The 20,430-nt window shown below is 37.7% G+C and overlaps 1 protein-coding gene across 1 annotated transcript in view; it reads right to left on the reverse strand.

Moving 5' to 3' along the window:
* Positions 1–20,430, reverse strand: part of LOC105928627 (neuronal growth regulator 1) — a 252,113-nt gene that overhangs the window by 174,201 nt on the left and 57,482 nt on the right. The window contains exon 2 of the mRNA XM_036141664.1: positions 6,179–6,417. Coding sequence (XP_035997557.1) covers positions 6,179–6,417 — 239 coding nt within the window. The remainder of the gene's footprint in view (positions 1–6,178; positions 6,418–20,430) is intronic.

Genomic DNA, 20,430 nt, shown 5'->3' on the forward strand with positions numbered 1-20,430 from the left:
ACAGCTGGCAAGCTTCAAGCAACATGTTTACCCAGGCTGGTTACTCTTGCAGAAAACCCAACTAATGATGCACTGGTGTTTCTAAAGTTGGAGTTCAGAACTATGAAGTAACACACGAGCAAAAACTATTGGGATTTGTTATTTGTTGAGATGTTAGATTTGATGAGATTTCTTTTCATTCTTTTCTTTTTTTATTTGTAATAATAAAGAAATATGTACACATAAAAATTTCACAGTACTATGTTTGTCACTGCTTAAACGGGGAACAAATGAACATAAGCTTTGATAAAACATTTTCTAGCTAAAACTTTCATTATATCATGGACACCAGCCATGCTGGACACCAAACGTGGGGTTCCTTGGTGATGCATGACCTTCCAAGCCACATTCCTCACTTTATCGGCTGTTCTTGTGCTTTTTGTGATTGTGAATATAGGAAAATCTGACAATTTCTAACAAAGATAATACACCATAACTAACAGTATTAGCTTGTATAGTTGTTGTTACCCTGTAAATAGCAAAATGCAAGTTTTATTCTTTCCAATAACCACTTGAAAAACAATCATACAAAATCCACTTTTGTAGCTCGTAAATGCATTTTTCTGTGTACTATGTTTTATGAATGCATATGATTTGAATTTATTCTGTCCAGGAGCTGTATAGATATCTGTATAATGTGTTTGGGTCATATTTCTCAATCTCTTCCGTTTTCTCTCTTTTCTATTACATTTATTGATCAATGACATCACAGTATTTGCTGCACTGCTGCTAAACAAGGTTATGGACTTCCGGCCAACCAATTTCGCAAATCCGCCATTTTTATTTCCTGCAGCAGTTTTATAGGCCAGGCTCAAGGGTGCAAAAGTAAAAATGTTGGGCGTCTTAACCCAACGAAATTCATTACATAATTACACGACAAAAATGACCAAATGGTGTTGAGTGGAACGCTCTGCGACCTGGAGGAGGCCAAAAGAACTTAAAAGCATGATATCCCCCCCTTCAAACTAAAAGCATAACATAAATTCAGCTGTAAATTATTTGATATTTTTAAATATAGTTAAAATCAAAATACATAAATGTTATCAAACCATTACTGTAACTGTAGTAATCAATATGTTAGCCTATTATAGCAGCAATTACATTATCCTGTGGTCTTTTGTCTTGAATAAAAAAAACAAATGTATAATTTTGTATGGACTCTAAATATTTAAATTGTGATATTTTTACTTAAACATATCACACCAGGAGAATCACATACCAGCCCATGCCTAGCTGCTTGTAGACACCCTGTCATAATTCCAGCCAAGCGAAGTGTAAAGCGTACTAGAACATGTAGGTTTTTATCATTTATACCTATAAATTTATATAATTTAATCGTCAGCTCCAGTGTTGTCCTTTGTACACAGAATTTGAATGTCTTTTCAGTTGATAAGGCTCAAAAGTTGAAAGCGACATAATGCAATATTTTTAAGACTTATCCAGCGGGGAAAAATAACTCCCAAACATCACAAGCTAAAAATTACCCTTAGAGAACAACAATTGGTTTTCGCAGGGCGAACCTTGTGCCAGGTCCTAGTCGCTGGGTCACACCAATCAGGAGCGCCGCCACTGCAAAACATAATATACAGCTGACAGCTGGCACATCAGTTTCACTTTGATTGGGACCATATGGGCAGCGGTGAGGAGCTGACATGACCTGAAACACCCCTGGTAGGATTCAAATTACAGAGCGTTCTTCAGAAAAGCCAACACTTCTCAAAAACATGAGGGTCCTGCAGTGACCATTACTGCCTGCCAAACAGCTTAATCAGGTTTTATCACAACAACATTTGGAGGCACGGAGCACCTGTAAAGTCTGAATGCAGCAGAGCCAAAAGCAAGCTGGACTATATATCAGCAGTGTGTGTTAAAAAGGAGATCAGAGGTTGTGAGAGCTGCAACACGATAGCTTGGAGCAGCAGTCTTAGGGTAGATCTCCGAAAATAACTTATATTAAAGGGTAAGCTCATGAAATTAAAAGATGAAAATACAGATGACATACAATTTAAAAAAAAATAGAGAAATAATCGTTGTGATGTGTTGTAAGATTGTCAATCAATGTGTTGTAAGATTGTCAGATTGTCAAAATAATCCCTATAAAATGTACATCCCCAAAACGAAAATAAATAATTGAGATACTTATTTGTATCAAAATCAATCTAAACTGAAATTTTTGTTTCATTTTTGGCACGTGACCTTTATTTGACAATAGGCTAACAGGAACGGTGGTGTCAAGGACTGAGCCCTCCTTACATGGGTCGCGCGCACCACCACTGTGCCCATGAACAGCCATTATCAGGTCATCATGGCATGCAATTTTGCATAGCAATGCTGCAGATACACACTAAGCCCCTTCTGTACCTTACAGTGGAAGGAAATTCAAAATTACCGTAACTCAGCAAATACGTCTGGACTCTTTGCAACCTTCTCTAGTTGTAAATACAAAAAGGCAAGAGTTGCTTGGAGGCATATTTGTCGCCAATGAGGCAGACAAACAGCAAACAGCACAGCACCGCTCTTTTTTGAAACACCCAAACTGAAGCTGACAAAAGTTGCCAGAGACCATGTCGACCTTCGATGCTGACAGGGTTTGACTGTCAGAGAAATTATGACGCAAAAATCACAAGGACACAAAAATTCAAGAAGACTGTTGGAATACAGTCTTATGAACCAAATAGGTGTTCGCAATTGCAATGTTGAACAAAAAAAAAGTTTGGCTAGCACTAGAACCAAATGAGCGAAGCGTTGTTTTAATCCTGAACGCATGTAGAATGTTTATGTGTGAAACTAAAGTGTGGAACTTCGCATTCAGTCACACATTAAAAGCAGCAGCAAAATAAAACTAAGCAGGGATGCCTCGAAATTAACACTAAAGTCTGCCATCAGGAAACATTAAGTAATTTATTATTTAATTCAGATAAAGTGATAATTCTTTGTTCACTGCTGAATGAAGCAAAAAAATAAAATATGTTTACGTTTTTGGATGGCTTTAATCAAAAGAAACAATGAACGATGACTTCAGGACTGAGGTACCTACTGAACCGCAGATTTCAACCATGTGTAGATGGTTGACTTGATTGCTGCTCATTGGGTTTGGTCAAATACGGACAAGACAAACATGGTCCTTGTATAGAAAAAACCCAGAGAAATGTACATCCATTGTGTGGAGACGTTACAAAAACATGTTTATGTCTAACGTAAAAAAAAGGCTAAGCTGGCATTTGTTCCAAATATTGATCAAAAAAATTGTCATTGAAAAATCTAAGAACAAAACATCTCTGTAGGTAAAGACTTTTCTGACAGGAAAATACGCTCCTTTATTGAACTTTAGATTGAAGATATGATTGAATTTGACTTTGTAAAGTGCCTTGAGATGACATGCGTTGTGAATTGCCGCTTTATAAAAAAAACTGAACTGAATAAATTGAACTGAAAGTTAAATGTGTCGTGAAAAGCTGGGATAGTCAATAGGACTACTTGTTGGGCGTATTTAGCCACAGATGGAGTAAGTTAATATCATTTTCACAATAACTGGATATAAATAAAAGGTGTACATCTATCAGGGTTCCTACAAATGTAAAAAAAATCCCATTCTTTCTAGATTAAATGTCTAAATGTTTGACCTAGAACAGTACACGAATACTATACATAACGTTACCAGTTATTGCTAGTTTGTGTTTCATATTGCCCTGAAGCAAAATTTCAAATCAATTTGATGAGCAGCTGGAGCTTCTTATGCATCCTGCCTCACTGTTTCAACATACCAGTCAATGCCACCTTTCACCTTGACACTGCTTTGTACCAAAGTTTGCTCCATCTAGCCTAAGGGTATTTGTTGGACTGAAAGCCCTGGCCCCGAGCCCAGAGGGACCACCAATCAAGTCCCTGTTAGGACCATGAAGTGGCAGGTTAAACGCTATTGGCTCTGGCACACACTTGCTCTCCCGCTTTTGGTCTGATTTATCAACAAAGGCTACTATAACTGCAAAGTCAAAGTGGCACTCTAAAGAGCCAACGGGTGCAATTAGAGTTCTGCTTTTGTTTTACAGGCAAAGGGGCGCCAGCAGCCCACAACGACAGAAACAAATACATTAAACTTTCTAGGACCACGTTTTGTTTGAACGCAGCACACATTTGAATGCAGACTTGTTCCTTTGAATTCCAGAAACTCTTTACCAAAATCTCCACATGTAAGGATTGAGACTGGCCGATTCACCACATCTATTATAAAGGGTTTCAATGGGGTTCTGGTTTGAACTCTGACAATGACTTGTGTGCGTTTATTATTTTTTCATGCTACCTGAACGAATCTTTCACAGATTGAACCCGGAGATTTCTGACAATGTCATTGTATTCTCCCTCCTTACACAAGCAACTGAAAAGAAAGTTGCTCAAGGAAAGAAAAATCTACTTATTGCATCAGCTATGCTTAAATAAGTTGCTGCCAGCATAAACAAAATACTGCAATGCTTCTCCAGCAGGAGTGTATTAAAATTTCATATCTTTCAAGACTCAAATTTTCAGATTTGTCAGTGCTTTTAAAGTTTGCACAGTTTCCTGGACTGTTGGTTGGACGGACGGACAGATAGAAACTAGTCTGGACATTTAAATGTTGTTGGGGTTTTTTCTTATTATATTTTTCAAACCTGGACCCTGAATTGCAAACTTCACCAGACCTAATTCGGATTACATAGGAACTTTGCAAACAAGACAATTCAAGCACTTTTAAGCAAAGCACTAACTGAACATTCATGGTACATGCACAGATCAGAAACAAAATCTACTTTGACATCCAAGGAATATATTTTCAAATAGGTTATTTGGGTTGTAAGGTGTGGTCTGAAAGAATCTAGGCTTGTTCCAGCCAGAAACCTTTTCATGTTGTTTGAGCCAATACCCATCTGTTTCCATGGTGTGGCGGGGTGATTTGACCTGCTGAGGCAGGCTACTGCCATCAGAGAGAAGTTGTGCTTGGTCTCATGTCAGTTCACAATCATTGTATAACCTACGTGGATGCCAAGAACTGCGAGAACATTTCTGTCGAAACGAGATAATGAAAGGTTTTCACTTCAGCTGTCAGCCGTTGTAATACTGTGGCTGAAGAATGCAGGTGGAGCTGAGGAATAGAAGCAACAGAAAAAAGCAAGAATGCAATGGTGTACAGGCTTCCACTGCAATGATGTGACAAATATTAAACCAAATAGAAAAATTTACACCAAACATACTGTTGGTACAGTACAATCGCACAGCTAAGCTCAATTTCACAACAAACTACGTATATGTGTTGTCACAGAGGAACCAGATGGACAGCTGTTTACGTCACAGAGAACGGCGCTGACACGTCTACAAGATGCAGAACAGGCCCTTACATCGTGAATGAATGAAATGTTATTCTAATGTTGTGTTGCTTGGAGAAATTCTCTAAACTTGGCTTCTCTTGAGTAGATAAAGTATAACTCAAGCGGCAGAGCGTTGAATTTGAGCCATCAAACTGTGCTGTGAAAAAAAAAAAAAAAAACACAGCGGAGGTACAAAAAATGTGTTTCGTTTGCTGTGAAATAAACAGTGGGACCTAAAAAAGTGTTTTCCTTTGACAGATTGTCAGGAAATCTATAAGAGGGGGGGAAAAAAACAACCTATTAAAGAGACAGGACGAAGCAAAAGATTGATTTTCATGGATTCTAGCTTATAGCGGTTCTGAACCGACATCCAAACTCAGTCGTAACACTGTTTATAGCATGTCCATGATAGTGCAACACACAGGTTTGAAGTCATATGAATCACAACTTTCTGACGTATGTGCTGTGACAAAACCCAGGGAGGCCTGATTAAAGCTACATTCTGCCTCCAGTCTTTTAAATCAACAAGCCTCTACTTTATATTGTGTAGCCTAAAGGCACAATGTCAGTTTTGCTTTTGCTTTCCTTTAGCAGCTGCTCTTCTGTGCAACACATGAGGTGTTCGAATATTTAAAAAAAAAGGACACAGGGCAGGAATGATAAAAACGAGCACATCCTCCAAAATACCATACACACATACCAATTAAAGACATGCAGCCGACAAAGCAGGACCTAGAAAAGAAAGGCTTGCTTGCAGAAGACACAGCAGCGGCAGAGAAACGCACGCTAGCCCATCGTACCTTTTACGATGAGGTTGAGGAGCTTCGGCCGGGGGTTGCGCTCGCTCTGAATTGAACACGTGTATTGGCCGTCATCGGTAACATCCACTTTCTGTATCTGAAGGCTGTACTCGTGTTTGTCTCCGACACTGGACACTATGGACACGCGCGGGTCCACGGACCACTTGTCGTCCCCCGCGAAAATGATGCTTGAGCGGTTCAGCCAGGCTCCTTTAGAGATCCCATCCAACAGGTAACACCTGAATTGACAAAGAGACATTTGGTTACATTGCTAGAAAAAAAAAAAAAGACATTTAAGTGAACACAAATCTATGTTTTTTTTTTGCAAAGGGCTACTATGTTTGCTGACAAAACTGTGTTTTATCCTCTTCACAAATACAGTGTGTCTGTTTCGCATGTTATTAATCTCACTCTCCAGTTATCAGCTTGTGCTGTAGCTCTGTGCAGCTTAAGTACCTTGCAAAAATATTAATACTCGTTGAACTCGTTTGCCTTTTTCACATTACAACAACAAACCTCTATGTATTCAATTTGGATTTTGAACAATACACTAACTTGTATTCAACTGTTGTAGAAACGCACTGAATAAAGCTGCAACTCCAATACATTTTTAAAATTTTCTCAATAAAATGTCACAGTTTATTGAAGAAAACCCAAAATTTCAAAAAAACAAGTTACACAACGCAGATAAAGAGAACAGGAGTTGTTTCTAGGTATACTGTTAGTGTTTGTAAAAAAAATAAACCTAAAAAAAATAAAAATGCAGTGAACGAGTTAAAAGTTATGACCGCTAATACAAGAGCATGGGAGCGAGTTTCTCTCCTATTTTATAACCCAAAACATTATATTTTTTCCCTTAACTTGGTAGCCAAACTATAAACTGGTTAGTGGAAACTTAGTTTTAACTCAACAATTAAATGTAACAAACACTGATCATGAAAGAAACACATGGATTGCTGGTTCCCTCGTAGCAGTAATGCTTTGAAATACAAAACTATTTATTCAATTCACCCTTACTGATGGAACACTTTTGTGCAGAACTTTCGGATTCAGATCAGATCCCATGTCCTAAACCTTTATTTATTGTTACTGAACTCAAAACAAAGATAAAATTGGTTCATTTCCTCGATTGGATCAATCACTGGCCATTGATTAGTGCCTCGCTAGTTGGCCTGTCATGATAACAAATTTTGCAGGACGATAAATGTTTCTAAAACTGATTGTGACAAATCATATTATTGTCATTTGGAGACCTCTTTTAAATAATATGATAACAGCATAATGAAGGAAGTATATCCTCGCAACCTACTGGCTCAGATATTAAGCGGGTGGCATCATTTGGTTTAAATCCAAAAAACTCCCACCTTGCTACAGTCGTGTTTGGCTTTGACACCAATCTCATTTCTTTTCAAACTAGCGTTTCTCCGGCTCTCCCTCACGAGGCTCTCATGTTATCTTTGAACATGTGCCTACCTGACACAAGCCCCCCCCCCCCGCCAGACTAAGCACTGTTTGTTTATTTTAAATGCCTCAATGTTTAGGAGCAACATAAAACGCTCCGTAAAGTTCCCATCTGGAAGGAAACCTCCTGGTCAACTAACTTAATGCGCTAGCTGTCATTAGCTTGACGCGCACTACGGTACCCAGTTAAGGGCTGCACCTCTCCTTCGAGCTGCCACTTGTAACGTAACTCGCGTTTACAAATCCCTGTTCCACGGGCACCTCCCGAAACTCACCAGATAACTACCGCCAGGATTACCCCATTTTCTGTGGGAAACTCTGGTAAGATCGAACTTCTCCTACACCGAGGGAAGGAGAAGGGAGGGGTGAGCAGACACAGACACGCCGTACCGAAACATTTTGTCATCCCGTCTCAGAGAGAGGAGAGGGGATGACAAAAGGGAAATAAGCAACCATGCCTGCACAAATTATCGAGCTTATTTTAATTAATCATGTGATTAAAATTCATTGCGCGATGAATTGATTTATTGACTATCGCGACAGGCCTGCTTCACTAGATGAAATGCAATCGAACACCAAACAGCACAACATGGGCTCATGGGGAGCTTTCCTCCATAACATTTTCATGCTATCTGATGTGAAAGGGCAACAGGGAATGTCCCCTTCATTTCATCACCTTCCGACATGTTTGAAGCCTGTCGGCACACGTAGCCCCTGGACTATTCATGATGCATCACCATAATGTAATAGCAATGTTATGAAATGAATCTAAGAAGTAGAGCGTGAAAAGTATGTCCTCGTCTGACATATTCTTTGATTTGATAAACCCAAACAACTCCACTGATCACGTATTTTCCCACTTTGATAAAAAAAGAGAAATAAAGAATTACCTATACACACACAACAATAAGACATGTACATTTGTGACTAATTGTTGATATTATAGGTGCATATTGTGATTATTTGACCCAAATAATGTTTTCAGACAGAGGGAGAGGAATTAACATCCTGAAATGTGCCCTTCATGGCAGCTGGAGGAACACAAGCGTCTGCAGGGAAGACACTATTTCCAGGCCTGCAAAGCAAAAACTGCACTGTGCCACACCAACACAAAGTCGCTCTCGCTTTCCATATTTCATCATGATGTACGCCTGCACATCATTGCTGTTGGCTCCTCTCAACAAAAAAAAAGAAAAAAAAACATTTCACGAATTGAAATATTCCTGTCAGCTTCCTTTAAATTGTTTTTTGGGTCACAGGCAACATAAATAAATAAATACGGTAAGGGGGGGGGGGGGGATAGTATGAAGAGAAGATTGGACAAAGTTTCACTGTTTTGTGTACAGTCCGGGTTATGAACAAGTGTTTGTCTCTAAATAGTCAGAAAATATGAAACCATTTTAGAGTCCAACAAAGCTGGAGCCTAAACATAGTCTGAAGGTCCTGATACCTCTGCCTCTTTATCTGCAGGAGCTCAACGTGCAAACACACGAGTGAATAAATTGTTTAGTATGTTAAACCTTGCACCACTTTGGTCAATAATATACATTTATTTTGTGAAGAATTCCACAATGGTGTGAACCAAAGAAATCCAATTATATTCTGTGACAGATACTGTAATAATGAGCAGTAAAAGGCAATCAAGTTCGCCTCTTAAGCTGTTGTCAACATGCCATGCAGGACTGTCAGCACTGGTAGAAAAGTCACCAAGGAAATCGGTTTGGCACAACAATAAAGCTCCCGACTTCATATGCCAAGAAAGCGTCCGTCAGGAAGGAAGCTAGAGGACGAACGTCGTCTATTTAGCTGACTTCCCCCCCGAGAGAATGAACAATGGACAGGCAGAAAGATGGAAAAAAAAGGTTAAGTTGGAAACAGAGATGCAGACAACAATAGCTCCCCTGAGCATTATTTTTGATCTATTCTAAAAAAAAAAGAGTGTTGAATACAAGGTGCTTGATATTTACTTCACCACAGAAGTCCAATTTCAGAAGATAAAAGTCAGAAAACCAATGGGATTCGCAACTGGTTCAGGTTAGTAATCAAACAAACTACAGCCAATAACATATTTGTCTGCATTACATTAAAAAAACTTTAGGAACATCTTTTATGTCAATAAATAAATACAGTTAAACCCTAAATTATTCCTCTACCTGGCAGATTAAAATTTAAACAATATCTGTTTTTACATGTTTTCTGGCCTTCAAGAAGTTTTGGATATTTTTTAGTCCAAACTTGAATCTCACACAGAATCTGTGGAGGGAGCTAAATTTTGGGGTAATGGCAAAGGCTTGAAGAAATATCATCAGTATACCAGTGGAAACCTGCAAAAAACTAGTTAACAATTGAAAGAAATGTTTGATTGCCTTAATGCCAATTAAATAGATTACTCAAATTATTTCGAAGGGTATAAATAATTTCTCATATGCTATTTTAATATAAAGTAAATAAAAAAAATCATCTTTTGAGAAATGCCCATCTCCTTTCCTTTCAGAAACAAAACTTACAGGTTGAATGAAAATAATTGTACACCAAAATCTGCCTTACCTATGAATGTTATGTAGTACAATGTCTGCAACTGATGTAATGAGCCAAACCATCAGAAGGGGAACTGAGCAGTTGGTATAATAGCAATATTGACCTTTTTTACAAAGCAAGGCTGGATTGTGGAAATATGCAGTTTCCATTTCAGAAAATTATAACTTCAGGGCAAATTACAGATAAATTTACCAAATTCTAACTAAGATGTTCAAACTTCCAAGTCAAGCCACAAAACGTTTTGAATTGCAATTGTGATCACAATATCAGCATGCATAGTATCACAGTGGTAAACTACAGCTTGGATGCAATGTTCATCAGGGTAATATATGTACTGCTCCTTTCGTTATTAAAGGCATTATCATGCTGAGAATCAATCAGTTGTGGTCTGTATAAAATGGAAATTTAAATTCTTTTGTCTGAATTCCTCATTAATTTACACCCACATTCCCTCGTTTTTCCCTGTTCTGATGTGCATCTGAGAGCAACTCGTTTTGGTGCTGTCTCTTTAAATCTAAAGGAGGCACTTCACACCCCGCCCCCCTCCAGGTCACAGAGTGTTCAACTCTACGCGATTCGGCCATTTTTGTTGTATGCTGAGGGGAGGTGTAATGAACAACTGAACTTATCCACTTTTAGCTTCTGCTTCCTTGACCTTGGACTACAAATTCACTACAAGAAATGAAAATGACTGATTTGCAAAATTGGTAAGCCAGAAGTCCATGACTTTGTTTAACAGTTCTGCAGCAAATACTGTGTCGTAATTGTTAAAAAAAATGTAATAGAAAAAGGTGAAAACTGAATGGCTAGAAAAGTATAACCCAAAAAGATTAGAAAGATATCTACACAGCTCTTCCACAGACTACAATAAACTTGTCTGCCCTCTTAGAGACTCCAAGTCCACAACAAAATTAATTTAAGGACTAAAAAAGTGGATTTGGCATGATATCTTCCCTTTTACACACTGCATAACAGAGTCATATTTATCCAGCTGCGTGGACTTTTCCTGCCCTGGATGCTCACACCTGGAATGAATTTTAGTGACGGAGTTGCTGAAGCTCGTCTCAATTGTCAATGTCAATTTTAATTACGTAGCATATTTAAAAACTACCAAAGTTAAACAAAGAACTTCACAATTTTGCCCAACAAGAATAACACAGCATTACAGGTTAATAAAACCATAATTAAAATATGATAAACTAAATAAAACCCTTAAAATAATTAGGACTTCTAAAAAAATGGTCTGTGAAGAGTAAGGAAAATTTGGATTAATACCAAACAACGTCATGATGCAATTATATTTCAATTATGTGCTTTCCTAATTCAGAGTAGAACTGGAACAGACGACAGTTCCTTTTTTGATGTTCAGTATTCTAGCGAGGTTTGCCGCCCGTACTTCTGAGCAGACATCTCCAGTGGCTCATAATTTAAAAGGCAGGTGAGAGTGTAAGAGGAAGTGAAAAATACAGTGGACCTCTGAGCAGCACTAATGCACCGACGAGACTAACTTCTCAACCACTTTCTGGACTGTTATCACTTTATCATTAAGTAATACAGACATTTTGTTCCTCCTTTTTGCTTCTAGACGATGTCTGTTTTTTCTGAATAGCCTTCTTTAGAAACAAATATCCTCTCTGACTAAGGTTCAAGGGTAACTGTTTCTGTCTCTGTTTTCAAAAGAAAGCTGGAGCCGTAGTGAGCCTAAATACATGCCAGGTGTGTGGCGACAAGTTCTCATAATTGAAGCTTAAACGTTGCAGTAAACCATTTAGTCCAGACATATTCAAGACAATGTCAAACTTTTTAACTGAGATGGTTCAATTAACCGTGGCAGCATCTCTGTTTTTTTTTAAAGCATTTATTAGCCACCTTTCAGGGACGCATTTAGTCAGACGCAACATTTAAAGACGTTCTGTTACTGAGTTGGCACTTCGGCTCCGTGAATTTCAAACATTTCTCACCACCGAATCATGCAGATGGATGATTTGAACAGGCAGTAACACTCCATCAAAACAGGCAAAAAAAAAAAAAAAAGCAGACACATTTTACTTAGAACAGTATTTCAGGTGCTGCTTGCTGAGGCTGAAATGATGATTCACTGAGCAAAACCCGAGCCGAGGCCTAATTTAATCCATGTGACTCTTTCACCATGTTTCACAACAGCAATTATCCATGTGGCTCCCCGTGCTTTGACCAACTATGGCAGGTAGAGAAGGAATCTCCAGTTAACACAATGTTCAACAAATAAAAGACAAACAAAAGTAAACACATTAAGTCAATTGCCGAATGTCCAAAACAACTTTTTACAGACAGCGGACTGATTTCTGAGATGCCTTTTTTTTTTAAATCATGTTGTCCTGTCGAAGCATTTCAGACTAGGGCTGGACGATATAGAAAAAAAACGAAGCATATTGATTAAATAGAAATCATATTGATCAATATCAATAATTATCAAGAAATTCAAAACATATTTTAAGTGCAGCCTTGGCCATTTTATGTTGTTGCTTAGTGACCTATTTCTAGATAAAGAACAGATTAACACTGAATTCAAATTCAACCCTTTATTCAACCAGCTTTTTACCAAAACTGCAAATATTTAAAAAATGAAAAAGAACGCTTGCTCTCTGAACTCTTTGAAGGGGGGGGGGGGGGCTTGGTTCCTGGGTCCTGCGATTGTGATTGGTTGGGAGGATGTAGTGACTGTAGTATTAACCTACATGATAGGCTAGAATGCAAAAGGAAGGATTACTGTTCTATTGAACTTTTTGTTTACCCTTTTTTTTCTATCAGCGATATATGTCTATCGATCGATATATATTGTTATCGAATTATTGTTCAGCTCTATTTCACACATACCATACATCGAAGCCGGTTGGCTAGATGTGCCAGGGCAGTTTCACTCTACAAAATGGATATTGCAAGACGATGTCCTAATTGCTTGATTGACTGTATCGGATCCAGACTTGATCCAGCCCCAAAGTAGGTTTTAGCAGCCTGTGTTTGTATGGGCTTGACTTCTGAGGTTGCTTGCCCTGATTTAGACTGATTTAGCATCAAAGAAATACGTGTTTCCAAGAACACAGAAAAAAGTTTTATGCTTATGGACAAGCTGTAGCACCCAGGCCAAGCATAAAGTTGCAGGTTAGTCTGCCATGATCATCTGCGTACCTTATCTGATAATCCAGTACTCTGACAAAATTTTTTTGAATACTTGTGAATTGGCTGTAGAGTATCTTACTTTCCCCTATCAAACCATCACTGCTACCAACAAGTCATTTACATTCTTTTTGTTATCTGCACATGTTTCCATATTTTTGTCAATAGTGTGTTTTTGGAACAAAACAAAAAAAAACACAATCAGTGCAGGTTTTAAATTAGCGAATTCACTTACACATTTCTTAGAATCTGCATCTACCATCTTTCACAACTTATAGTTGACCTTACCTTGTATACTTACGTGGTGTCTTACTATAGGGTCTGAATAGTTTCTTTTTACTTTATTATTTCACATTTTGATGAGATTCTGTGTGTTACTATCGGTCACGTTGCTGCTGGTACATTTGAACTGCATGATCTTTATGAACAAGGAAGACCGTTAGAATAAGGGGTGGGGGGTGTTAAATTTCCCCAAAAATACCTGCTTTTGCTAAATTGGAAAAGCACAAGATGATCTTGCAAAAAATTATCATTCCATCTTTACTGCCATCTAAACCTCATGGGAGGTTAGCTGTAAACTATATGTATGACTGCAGCAACGTGATAAAACAAGCAAGAATGCAAATGTTAGTAATTCTAGTACACTATAACACTGGCTGAATAAAAAAAGGAACCGTTTCTTTCTAAATGTTTGTGTCTTCAACTTGATTTTTTTTCTTCCCTTTCAGACTTGCAGTCGAATACCAATGTGAAACCAAACTGTAAAAACTAACACTTTTCCAATAAGTGAAATATAATACATTCACCAAAAGAAGTACGCATATAAATTCAAAGCACAGTCCTGCCATCAGGTAAGCCTTTTTCAGCCACTTTCTCTAGGGGTTTCCTTTTAGTCGTGCATAGCAGCAGAGAACTGATAACAACTTTGGTGGCCTTTCCTTTCATCAATCTCCCTTTCAGGAGCCGCCGTCTTGAATATATTCTGCCCAATTAGTCCTCAGACGTCGAAGTTTCCATACTGAGGCACCAGAAACATGCACTAATTGATATTTTTATTCGTCACCGCTTCTCTTGAGTGACTGCTCAGTAACCAGGCTCACAGAGACATTTACTTTAAAAAGCTACATTCATGTTGGAACAGAGATCAGGTGTCGATTACGCTAAACTGATGGAGAGATTAAGGCATTTAGACACCTTACATGCATACAGGATGAGTACTAACTATTAATTAGACGATGGCAGCAGCAGGTAAGAGGTGCACTGTAATCGGTTCAGCAAACCTCATTGAGCCTCTTTGATTGGATGCCATTTTTAACAGGGATATTAGTATTCAGACCCAGATTTCAACCTGGATAAAACTGTTTACCAGATTCTTGAGGAGTAAATACTCTTCTGGCACCAATCCCACATATCTCCGCTTGTAAACAGATTTCTCATGTTTCACGGTCTCGTCAGCAGTTTTTTTTTTTTTTTTTTTGCAAAGATATTTGGCAGAGGAAATGACTAGATTTCAAGATGTGTCTCCAGGCTTTATCAGATGTCTTGTTATGTGTCGGTTATGCAAGGCTGTTTAAACTTTGACACTGTTAGTGTATGTTTTTAGTCAGCCATGAGTTTAAGGAAAAAAACAAACATTACAGGTCTGCCTAGGTCACATTCTGAGGTAAGACAATTCATTTAAAGTGGGTTTTTGCACCAGTATTAGGAAGGGAACCAGTGTTTGTTTAATAAAATAAAAAGGCAATCTTATCATTTGTATTTGGAATATAGTAAAATGTGGTATATCCCTTAAAGCTTTTAAAGAATCAAATAATAACTGGGGCCAGGGCACTAGCATGTGGTGGTTTTATTTGTTTGTGTGCAAGGATGTTAATATCTTGCTATTTAAACAAAAAAATAAATAAAAAAAAATCAACAATTAAAAAAACTTGTCCATCAAGACCAGTATGAATGTATGTCTGAACAGTTATTAGCTTGTAGAAGAAATACTCAAATTTGACAACTTTAAACAAATTTATTTGATTCCATTTCAGACATTTCACATTTAAAGATTGACTGTGGCTTTTCTGTAAGCTGTCCAGCTTATGGAGAAAGTTACTGCCCTGGAGTGAAATGAATCATTAAATGAGAAAATGCATTTCACATTGACTGACTAGGTGTTAAAGCACAACTGAAAGGAGAACAGGAGTGATCATTCTATGTAAAAAGTCTTATATGCAGTGAAATGAGAAAAAAAGCGTTATTTTGTACTGTACAAAAGTTATCTACTCAAAAATGGGAAAAATAAATCCATCAATATTTCAAATCTTCGCTTTAATAATATCAAGTTACGGAGTGATATTAGCTTGAATTGATCAACTCATTATTTAACAATCATCTAGTCTGTCAAACAGGAAAGCCATGCTCTCTCATCTTCCTGCTCTTGTAGACTCGCAAAAAGAAATGGACCTCTGCATCTGTATTTGTACCCCAGGTACACTGACAGTTGTGAATTGCAAATTAAAGGTCCCTTGATAGTCCAACTGAAAAACTGCATGCAACTGTATACAAACAAAAGGGTAGATTTCTCTACATTTTTTCTTTCAGGTCTATGACATTGCAACAAAAGAAGAAAAAAAATCACTGAACACTCTGATCAACTTATAAAAGTTATACATTTCAGTTAAATTTACTCTTATAGGAATCGTTACGGTTGCCATTGTCTTTATCCCAGACTGAATAAATGTACATCGAATAAAGTTCCAAAATTTTCAGTATCAGATACTTGAAGAATGATTTCTTTGAAGGCGTTTTACATACAATAAGTGCCATTAATTTTAGATGGCAGCTGAGGTTTAATTTGCTTCTTTGCCAATTTGTACCCCTACTTAGCACTTAGGCGCTGCAATTTCATCCATTCCATCTGTCATTTTGTACCTTTAAACCAACCATTGCATAGTCATGTATTTAAACCATGGTAAATCAGTTTTTTTTTTCTGTAGTTAAGTACTTTCATGAGCTATGGAGATTAACAATAAAAGCGAATAATGCTAAAATTACACTTACATTTGATTTAAGCTGCATATTAATAACCGAAAAGCTTGAATCACACCTTATTGTCATTTATTTTAGTTCTGATCCCCCTTTGGGACAGTTTTTAAATAAAACAGTGTGACCTCTGACCAAAAATGTTGAGTGGTGAGGGTTTTAACAGGACCAATACGCAGACTGAAACTCAGAAGAAGAAAACAAGGATTCAAAAAGCAAACTTACAGATCATAACCCAAACACCTGGAAATGTTGTTTATTTGAGTCCGATAATTGAGTCATATGATCAAATTTCCTTACAGCAGACTATGGCCATGGTCGTGAGACTTCTGTCTGAACAGAAGACTGCAAAGCGACCCGCATGCACGGACGACAGAAGGATACGTCACACAGAAGTGCACTGTTTGCGGAAGTAAGGGTTAATGTAATTGTTCCTAGAAATGTTCGATAAAGTTTTTACAACAACAACAAAAAAACGCAGAACAAAAAAAAAACGGATAGTGTCTCTCTGTTCACACTGCCATGAAAAAGACAGATATGGGTCACATATGGCCAAAAGGATTGGATTTGGGTCGCATTTCCCTGCAGTGTAGTCTGTAGGAAATCACTTTAATTTGTGGGTTATTAAAATGAGTCCGAACTGTCACCCTGGCAGGTATGAATTGACACGAGATCGGTACAAAGCATCCCTCAGCTGGCAGCTCTCTTTGTACCCAAAAAATATAGGTGTAAAAAAACAAAACTGCAAAAGTAATAAAATGAGAAAGAGGGGAAATGACCAGCACCTGTTCAGAATGCATAAATAAATTAATGATTAACTAATTCAACAAATAAATAAATAACATCTCCAGGTAGTAGTAATTAAAAGGAAAAGTGAACAGAAACAATCACAAAAATACAGATTATAAACTTCAGGCCTGATTGAGTTTACAGGCACAAAGCTCTTGTCTGCAAAGGGTTAACTGTGTCGCTGACGGTATCAGCTCTAATGAATAAATGTGTGGGAGGACAACTAGAGCAGAGAGGCAGAGAGTTTATAGCTAATCAGTTTATGTCTTACATGTTGCCAGAAAGTTACTTTGAAGAATCTTCTTAAAATACATCAACATCCCTGTTGCCCCTTCACAGATGCAATCTAAACGCTGCCCAGCCAGTGACTGATTATGTTACTAAATGTCAACTGAGAAGTGCAACATTTACGACAGTAGGAAGTCAATTAAAATTTCTCTCCTTTCCTTTTTTTTTTTTTTCCTTTTAAATGGGAACTTTTCACATGTTAAAGTTTGGCAGTTGGAATGTGTCAGAGGATTTGTGAGAATAAGGACATTGTGCAGTGTTGTAAAATCGAGGTACAGAGCATCAAGCTCTTAATCCCTAATATAATCTGTCCGACTGTGACCAACGATGGGACACATGGAAGGCTTTCCAGCTCTAATCCACACAGACTCAATGATGAAAGACGGCGTCTAACGTCATAGACACAGAGAAACACAAATAGTGTTTCATGACTACTCAAGTAAAATGACCAAAATGTCACTTTAAATTAAGCGCTTTGAGAAAGGCGCCTTATTCTGAAAGCCAGACAGAGAGAACTACGTACTGTGGAAACAAGATGAAATCAATCAGATTTTTTGCAAACATATAAAGGAAAAACAGTGTTTTTGTAATACAACAATGTAAAGTTGGTGTGGGCATGCTTCCTTTTCCAATGCATTGAGTAACCGGCTCTTAAGCGCCTTTGGTTGGTCTTAAATGACCAGCTGCAAAAACGTCTAGAGCTGCAACCTTTATAGGACAGGCGGTAGTCTTCGCACGGCTCTTCTGCACGGACAATTGATTTGTATAAATCTGTGTAAAAGAAGTGCATAAAACATTTGCATCCAACAAGGTTGGTGGACATATTCTTAAATGTCACTCTGCAGCGGGGCAGAAACTAATAAACCGCTCTCTTGATATAGTCACTGTTAAAGAAAGATTTAATGCATTTTCTAAATCAAACGCAAACATTAACTAGAACTGTGAGAGAGCGCCATTGTGAATGGATGAAGTCAGTACACATCAGAGCATACCATGAAAACTCATCGTTCCACTTTGATGCTAGCACCGCTTTTTTTTCTCCTGCAATTCACAAAAGGATCCAAGGAGAAGCACGACTGCACCCGACTAAATTTAGAGATAAACAGTTCTCATTTAAACATTCACTCACAATGAGTCAGACGGAGCACTTGGGGAATGAATGGTCCTGTGTTTCCTAAGTCAAATTGAAAATAAAGCATCCTGCAGGCTGAGGGCCCACTTTACATCACTTCAGTTGTTTTACTTTAAATTATAAAATTGAACATGTACTCTGTGCCCATGCAGATGAGAGCAATAAGAACAGAGTCTCCGGCCCTCAGCCAGCTTCCCTCCGCTTTGTTTATCCATTACTAACACCACTGGTTATTTTCCTTGTTAGTGTCTGGTTGATATTATTTAATAACATCATCAGAGTCTATATGTGCAGATTATAAAGTCATTAATGTATGAGCCCCAAAGGAGAGCCATTACTAAAATCACAGCCATAGATGAATTTACATTAAAAAAAAAAGCAGAGTTGTTTTCATTCAAAGTTATCTGTGAGTAGACAGGGATTTTGGCAGCAGGAGCCACCTGCAGTGTACAGTATCTGTGAAATCAAATTATCTTGTCCTTCAAAGCTGCTGGTTTGACACTGGGCACTTCCAACCCCCTGTGGTTAAAGCATGAAGACGGACTAGCAATTACGTTTGGGCTGTCTTGACTCCTGTTTACGAAATGATAGTTAAAAGTGGCGCAGATACTTTCTTGTGATGATTTATCTTTTTTTAATAGTTTATTTTCAATTTTTTATTTCTACACAACAAAAAAGCTGTCAATAATGAAATAAATCTTATAATTATTTACAAAAAAACAGGGGACATTTCCTGGAAATGATGAGAGAGAATATACTGTATGTGCTTGACAAGGAATTACATCTGGCTAACATAAACTGTTCAACTAATTAATTCTGTAAAGGTTAAATCTACTTATATTGTAGAGCCAGATGACATAAACATCTTGAAATAAATCACAATCTGATTTTAGACTGATTTTCCCTATTCGTTACAATAAAGTACTAGTAAAAAACCCTTTCTTGAAACAAAATGATCCTTATGAGTAACACTTTCAAAACCCAATATACATTTCCAGGTAGGAAGGTAATGCAGCAAAAAGGCACCATGTAATGAAAGCAAAAACAGGACTAAAAACTTTTACAACACTTTTACCACAAAACTCATCAATGTTATAAACATGGGTAAGATCCACAGATGTTAACATGAGATGAGCATGGATTTCTCTTCATCCACCAAAAACAGTGTTTCTTTATGGTCCACCTATAAATCTAGAAAATAAAAGAAGTCACAAGCCCAAAGCAAAGGGATGATGACATCAGGACACCAACAGACTAGTGCAGGAAGTTTATCAGGTAAGGAACTATTTTCTTCAGTGATACATTTTCCTGCTTATATTGTCATGACGCCTGGGTGCTAAGTTTTGGTTTTCACTTGTTTATTTTTTTTCCCTTTATATCCCTGTTGTTTAATTTCTGCTTGCTTTCTTAGTTTATTGCTGTGTTCTCTTGCCTGTGTGTTACAGGTTAAGTCAGTGTTCAGCTCCTGTGTTCATTAGTCTCTATCCCTGCTAACCTTCTGCCTCAGCTGCTCCATATTGTCTCCTGATTAACACACTGGCCTCCTATGTCACTATCCACACCTCCCTCAGCTTATAAGCTCTCTTGTTGCTCATTGATCCTCGTCAGATCTTCCTCTCACACTGCATATTATGTACATTACTTTGGTTTTACCTTCCCCTTGTTACTGCCCATTTCTTCGTCCAACCTGTGTGTTCTGTTCTCGTCATGCTGTGCCTCAGGTTTTTGCCTTTTGTTTACATTAAAAAACCCAAAGTTTCACTTTGCCACTTCCAAGATCCTACCTGCACTTTGGTCCAACTCAAAAAACACTATATATATATATATATATATATATATATATATATATATATATATATAT

The sequence above is a fragment of the Fundulus heteroclitus genome, chromosome 9, assembly GCF_011125445.2.
Source record: "Fundulus heteroclitus isolate FHET01 chromosome 9, MU-UCD_Fhet_4.1, whole genome shotgun sequence".
Classification (NCBI taxonomy): Eukaryota; Metazoa; Chordata; class Actinopteri; order Cyprinodontiformes; family Fundulidae; genus Fundulus; species Fundulus heteroclitus.